Here is a 7,127-nt window from a genome sequence, read left to right as displayed (position 1 = left end):
AATAGACGATGAACATGTTTAAGTGTTCCCTCTCCTGGCGAAGCTACAGGCTCCATGTTCACCAGCTTGACTGATATGACCACAGGCACTTTCTCTCGTTTCTTCAGCTTTTCTCTTTCACCCCATGCCGTACCTTCTTCACTGCCTTAATCTACAATCTGTCAACTCAGATTATCTTTTCGCTCTGAAAAAAAAAAAAAAAAAAACAGCGCTTAGATGGAAATCGCTTACATGAGCCGTGAATGTAATTGTGTATTTAAGCTCCAGTAACTGTGATGAAATGATATGAGAATTATCAATGTTCTTTTAAACGGGAAGTACTGTTTACAACTTCTCGTGTGTATCTGCCTTCAAAGAAAACAGAAACACTCTTCTGTGTAATTGACTTTGATCTGGACTTGGTGTGATGAAACTGACAGACGTCTGACGTCATGCGAGTGGGATCAATTGATAGCGAAAGCTGTTTGATGGGAAAATGCAAATGAACATCTAAAAATATGGCCCGTGACCACCTACATGTTACTTTAAAAATGCCCGATGCTAAATAAATGCCGTGGCAAAAAGATCAAATAAAGGTATACCTTTAGTAATGGTTGCTGAATTAAGTGATGCAGTGAGAGAGAGAAAATCAAATCAAAACCAATAAAAACAATAGCAAAGCGAATATTATAAAATCTATAAAGGACTTAGGCTGTATGATAAAGCACATTCTTAAAAAGAACGATATCTAGAAATAGGAATTGAACTTTGTGGTGGAATGAAGAGAGAGGAAGCCAACTTCCTGTAGCCATTTTGATTTCAAGATATCAAAGAAATGGGGCGGAAGCCACTGCTCTCTGTGCCGATACCACATGGTTACGGTTGGAAGTATTATCTTCTCTAGCCTCACACTTTCGCTATGACTGGCTCATTCATGAACATAATTTTGAAATGAAAAAAAAAAAGACTTACTCATTATTATGGTAGACAATGACTGTATCATTTATTGTGATGCAAACAACATCACAGTACATAGGAACTTACGCTGCATTTAAACTATGCACATCTATAAATGTAAGATATGTATTTTTATGAGTCTGTGCATGCATTCCCTAAAAACTGAACCTGTGACTATGAGACTTCTGAAGAATGTGTGCGGCCCTTAAGATGAAGAATGACCTCCCTGATCTCAACTGATGACACAACTAAAAGTCCACACTGATCATTGTCATTGAATCATTGTCACTCAGATGAATTATTCAGAGGACAAGAGAAGTAGTATGAGTATATAGGATAGGCCTATATATATATTAGCATGTGTATACAGTTTGAGGTCAGTAAGAAATATGTTTCTTGAGCATCAAATCCTCATATTATACTGATTTCTGAAGGATCATGTGACGCTGAAGACTGGAGTAATGATGCTGAAAATTCAGCTTTGATCACAGGAATAAATTACAGTTTAACATATATTTAAATAGAAAACAGTTATTTTAAATTGTAAAATGCAGTCGTGGTGAACATAAAGACTGTAAACATAACAGTGTGTGTGTGTGTGCATGTGTATACAAACAAATGCTCAAATACTAACAGTCAACAAACCCTTAAATATATATTTCTACAGTATATTGTAATATTAACTCCAAACCATAATTTTGTCCTAAACTAGCTATCTCCTTACTTAGTTTAATTCATTTTGGATTTTTTTAAATATTTTTTTCTATAAATGTAACTTAATTTTATGAATTTTTACCAGTTTATTTAATATTTTTTGCACACTGACTATCAATCAGGGGGTTAAACTGTATTTAGTCATACCTCAGATTTTGGTAACAGGATCGCAAAAATGTTAAAAATGAACCTAAATAAAACATCTCATGTCATATTTAGTTTGACCTCCTAATGCTGGCAACCAAAATGGTTAAGCCCCCTTTTACACTGAACAAAAAAAAATAAAATTACGGACAGCAGCAAGAGAGGAAGTTGAGTGTGTCGCCTTGACAGGAGTGTGGCGTACCTGAAGATTTATGGGTGAAAGGTTCTGCGCTGCTGCCGAATGGCGAAACATGGGTTTACACCTGGCATTTAGCCCAGTGATGATTCAGACTTATTAACATATTGAGGAGACAGTGGTGGCTTTCTTTTTGTGCAAAACAGGTGTTGGCATGTGGTCGTGTGAACGTCTACACACACAGCAGGTGTGAAGTGCCATTGTGTCCTGGCCTAATACATTTCCTTATATAAAGCATGAGAGACCTTGACATATTTGCATTGAGATGTCACATTAACGTTGGTCTTTCGATCTCCCAGTCTTGCGACAGCATTTTGGGTGTGTACGTGCTGCCTCTCCTCAAGCGTGCTCCCCCTCCTCCACTCCTCCACCTCTCCACCTCTCCATGTGTGGAGGCGTTGCCTCTGGAATCAGGCCCACATGGGAGAGGTTTCCCGGTCCTTCACTAAGGAGGAACTATTGTGTGGTCTTGCCCATATATGGGACTGATATCAGTTGCCAAATCGTGAGCCAGTTTATTCCTGATCTATAGAGAGCTATGGTTGTGTTTTGCTTTAATGTAAGAATCTCTAAAGACGTTTAAAGCATGTTATTGTCTATCTGTGGACTCTTAAATGAAAAAGGCCTATTATTACTCATCTTTTGCGTGTTATATGACTCAGTGAGTACAATTACTCAAATTCAAATGGTCAATAAGCCCTCCAATAAAAATGCATTATATATTGTCTGAATTACTCAAACACTTAGGCCTATTTTATATTACTCATAGCTTTTTCTCCCTTAAAAAAAAAACAGCTAAAACTAGCCTAAGCTGGTTGGATGGATTTAGCTGGCCTCCTAGACTGGTTTTATAGGGGTTTTGGACACTTATTTTAGCTGACCAGGCTGGTCTTAGCTGGTCAAGCTGGGAGACCAGCTGAACACCAGCTTTGCCAGGCTGAGAGACACACTTAAACCAGGTAAGACCAGCCAACCAGCCTAGGCTGGTTTCAGCAGTACGCTTTACAATCGAGGGCCTTATAATGAGGGCCCCTCTTGACTTTTCACAAGGGCCGGGATGATGTGGTTGACCCTGACACGTTCATCCGGGTTAAAATTATCCAATCCCATTTTACGATCCTGTATTTAGGCTACTTAAATGGCCAGTTTAGTTGTGCCACCTAAATTAAAGGAATATATTTAGAGCTTGACATTTAAAATAATTTCCACTTGTTGTAGCCTAGGCTACGTAAAAGAAGAACTGCTTAGACATTCTACCTAAAATCTCCTAAGAGAATAATATTGGGTTGAATCCGTTGAAACCAATTGGGGTTTTCCATTTTTGGACAAACTGATTCTTTAACACCGTTTTAGAGCTGTTTATTTGTCTCTCTCTCAAGACCACAACAGTGTTTCTGTTTTCTCTTGGCCATGGGAATTTTTTTTTTTCTTAAAAGTGCCTATGCAACTATTGCGGCTAGTTTTTTGCGTCTTGTTTATGGAAACAAAAATAGGAGCGCAAGTCTCCCTTCAGTTTTGCACTCTCGCCTCCAGCGTTGTTTTCAATCTCAGCGGTTCCTGGCAACGACGTCATCGCCCATCTGACAGCTCGAGGAGCGGAACAAATCTCGTCCAATCAGCGGCTTAGACCCGCCCTCGATACGCGGAGTATAAAAAGCTCCGAGGCGGACTTCTCCAGAGATTGAGTGCGCACGGAGCCCGACGACACCGCGTACTGCTGTTTGTAAATAACTCCGGGAACAGAACAGAAAAAGCACTTTTTGGACATCAGCTGTCAAGGGAAAACACCTGTCGAATTGGTACAGTAAAAAGTCGTTCAAACTATTTTGGACGTTTCTTTTCTCTTCTTTGACATCTTTTTGCCTCATGTAATATTACGGAGAGAACAAGATTAACGGACATTAAACTGTACAGTCAACTCAAAAAAAAACGTCCGACGTAATTTCTGTACACATGTCAACAAAAATGGAGCAACCGTTTTATCATGACGACTCGTTTCTTTCTGCTTATGGTCATCCAGACGCTGCCCTGCACGACTACAAGCTCCTAAAGCAGAACATGAGCGTGGGCTTCGGCGAACCTTACCGGAACCTCAAGTCCCACCGCTCCGAAAGCGACTTCTACACCGCGGCGACCGCAGACGTGGGCTCGCTGAAACTCGCCTCTCCGGAGCTGGAGAGACTCATCATCCAGAACGGTAACGGTGTCATCACATCACCCACCCCGGGGCAGTATCTGTACGCCCGGAGCATCACAGAGGAGCAGGAGGGCTTCGCTGACGGCTTCGTGAAAGCGCTGGACGAGCTCCACAAAATGAACCAAATGCCCCCGCCGAACGTGTCCATCGGAGCCGGAGGACTGTCGTCCTGCTCGGCGGCTTCGTCCGTGTTCGGTGCCTCCTTGCAACCGGACACCCCCGTGTACACCACTCTAAACAGCTGCAACCCCAACACTAACCTCACACCTGCGGCCAACTACCCGACAGCCACCATCAGCTACTTGCCTCAGTACCACCACCACCACCCTCACCACCATCAAAACGCGACGCATCCTCATCCTCATCATTTCCAACACGCGCTCCACCAACAGCGACTTAAAGAGGAGCCACAGACCGTCCCCGACCTGCAGAGCAGCGACGGCTCTCCTCCCATGTCCCCGATCGACATGGAGGACCAGGAGCGCATCAAAGCGGAGCGCAAGAGGCTTCGGAACCGGCTTGCGGCCACCAAGTGCCGGCGACGGAAGCTGGAGCGCATCTCCAGGCTGGAGGACAAAGTGAAAATCCTAAAGACTGATAACGCCGGACTGTCCAGCACCGCGTCCCTGTTGAGGGAGCAAGTGGCCCAGCTCAAGCAGAAGGTCATGACCCATGTGAGCAGCGGCTGCCAGCTGATGCTAACGCCGAAGATCAAGTCGTTTTAAAAACGAACTGCTGCGATTACACAGACTCTGACAAATGGGAAACACTGGAAGAGCTGATCATGTTTGTGATGTTTTGATGCAAATGCTAGGGACCCTTTTCACACACAGGCTGAAGTCGTCATAGTTGGGTAAATTAGGCTACTATAGCGGTTGAACGAGAGACTACATTAAATATTGTTTTGTGTGTGTTTGCATTTGCTCAAATAGCAAAATACTTTTGACCATTTAAAAACTTTGCTGGATTTACGATGTTGGTGACACGTGATGATGACGCGTTTCAACGGTCCTGAAAAGTTTTTTTATATTTACACATTTTTTTTTAAATGTCTGTGAAAAGGGTCCAATGCAGCACTGAATACGAGCGTTGTATATTTTTTAAGTGTTTTCTTGTAGAAAACTATAGTGTTATAGTCGTTTTCAAAAGCATCTTGACCGACAAGGTACTCCCGACTGGACAATGAAAGCACTTGTAACCCTGAGTAACTTTGGTTTTGTTGTTAAGTGCTGCCCTATGAAAACATTCCAGTAAATTATTATTGATATTGTTGAGTCAGGTTGATCCAGACATTTAAATGTGTTTGTGTTTGTTTTGTTTATATTTTTGATATTTAAGTAAAAATCTTTGAAAATAATTCTACTGTTTGGGTTGTTCATTTCAAGCACGGAGAGAAAACGAATCGCTCATTCATACGGCTTTAAGTTTACGTTGAAAACGTGCCCACGTTGGCTTCTTTTTCCTGCTGACGCAATGCCCATACATGGGCTGTTTTGCTGCATGTACGTCACTGAGGGTAGACTTGCGGGAACCCCCGCCCACGCTACCGGTCAGGAAGTCCGCGCGCTTTCGTATCTGACGTTCGAATGAATGAAGCGCGTGTGAATGAGAGAAAATTTAGCAACTCGGGGTTTTCCCCGCGCGCAGAAACCTTCCCAAAACAGTTTCAGCGAAAAGCAAACTAGAGATAAAAATATGAGCACGGGCATTTTCCAGGTACTTTGCAAAAAACGGAGCCGTCGCAAGCACAAAAATAGAAAAAAAACACACAAAAAAAGAGCTAGACTTGTAAACGAGAAGTGACACTTTTCCAGTGAATGCCGTAAAATATACCGGTAGATTTGTGTAACTGGCCAGTACTAAAACCACCCACCCACGCGCTTCAAGTCCTATTATCTTGTTTTGTAACATCCTTTATTTTTTCACAAGTTGCTGATTTTCTTCATTTTAGTCAGGCCCAAAAAATACAGCACTCTGACTCAAGGCTTTCGTTTTTGAGGGATTATTTGGACATTCCAACTAATTATACCTTTCAAATGCTGTGTGAATAAATGCTGTTTACAAGTCCTACATAAACAGCTAATTCTACTTTGGCATAGACTTTGCCTAACATTAAACAGAGATTAAATAGACCAAAAGGACACACTTTGAACCCAAATAAGAACATATTGATTCAGATCTATAAATAAAAACAGTATTTTGTATTTATTTTTAAATCTAGATTAGAGTATTAGATTTTAGTGAACATTTTGTTTTATTAAAAAAAAAAATTGAAGCAGTTGCCATTATAGAAATATTACAGCATGTCCTTGCTAATAAATGACCTTGTAGTGTCATGACCTTGAGCAAAAGTCTAGTGATGACTGAATTAACTGTAAAGTCATACTGTAGCTCAACTTAACATTTATTAATTGAGATGACACATTGATATTTATTAGCACTTATATTAGTGATTATTTACTTTCAAAAGCATCTCTTCAGTAGTAGGCCATGAAACAAACCCAGTCTCATTTCATCCATGATCACATTATCTCAATTAATCTTGTTTGTACTACTCATTTGATGATTATATAAAAAATAACACCATGGTGGTGCTGAACACTGGACTAATTTTAAAAATAAATAAAATAAAAGCAAACAATATATATATCATTTATAATATATTTAAATCACCATGCTGACGAGACCAACAAAATCACCACTTGTGGTTTTAACTATAGTTCCAGATTATGAAACTTCAACAAGTGCTTGAAATGCAGTGTGAAATGCTCATATTTCCTGTAGCCTTCGCTGTAATATTGTTGCTTTGGGTGTGTTTTATCAGCAGAAGATTGCCACTATCAGATGACGTATACTTGACCACACAGTCTACAAATCACGCCTGATGCACAAACACAATCTTTTAGACACCACACCACCAATATGATCATCCTCAGGCCA

At 40.8% G+C, this 7,127-nt stretch overlaps 1 protein-coding gene across 1 annotated transcript; it reads left to right on the top strand.

Annotated features, from left to right (window-relative positions):
• Positions 1-3,672: 3,672 nt before the first annotated feature.
• On the top strand, positions 3,673-5,537 carry junba (JunB proto-oncogene, AP-1 transcription factor subunit a). Its single transcript, XM_081361051.1, has 2 exons — positions 3,673-3,789; positions 4,011-5,537. Exon 2 carries the CDS (start codon positions 4,049-4,051, stop codon positions 4,910-4,912), a length of 864 nt encoding a protein of 287 aa, XP_081217177.1. The 5' UTR covers positions 3,673-3,789; positions 4,011-4,048; the 3' UTR covers positions 4,913-5,537.
• Positions 5,538-7,127: the final 1,590 nt, after the last annotated feature.

This window comes from Scardinius erythrophthalmus, assembly GCF_964197995.2.
Source record: "Scardinius erythrophthalmus genome assembly, chromosome: 3".
Lineage (NCBI taxonomy): Eukaryota > Metazoa > Chordata > Actinopteri > Cypriniformes > Leuciscidae > Scardinius > Scardinius erythrophthalmus.
The sequence above is the reverse complement of the archived record's forward strand: the minus strand, read 5'-3'. Positions and strand labels throughout refer to the sequence as shown.

Coding starts and splice junctions, on each gene's coding strand:
- junba (XM_081361051.1), top strand. CDS start 4,049: ATGAGCGTGGGCTTCGGCGAACCTTACCGGAACCTCAAGTCCCACCGC.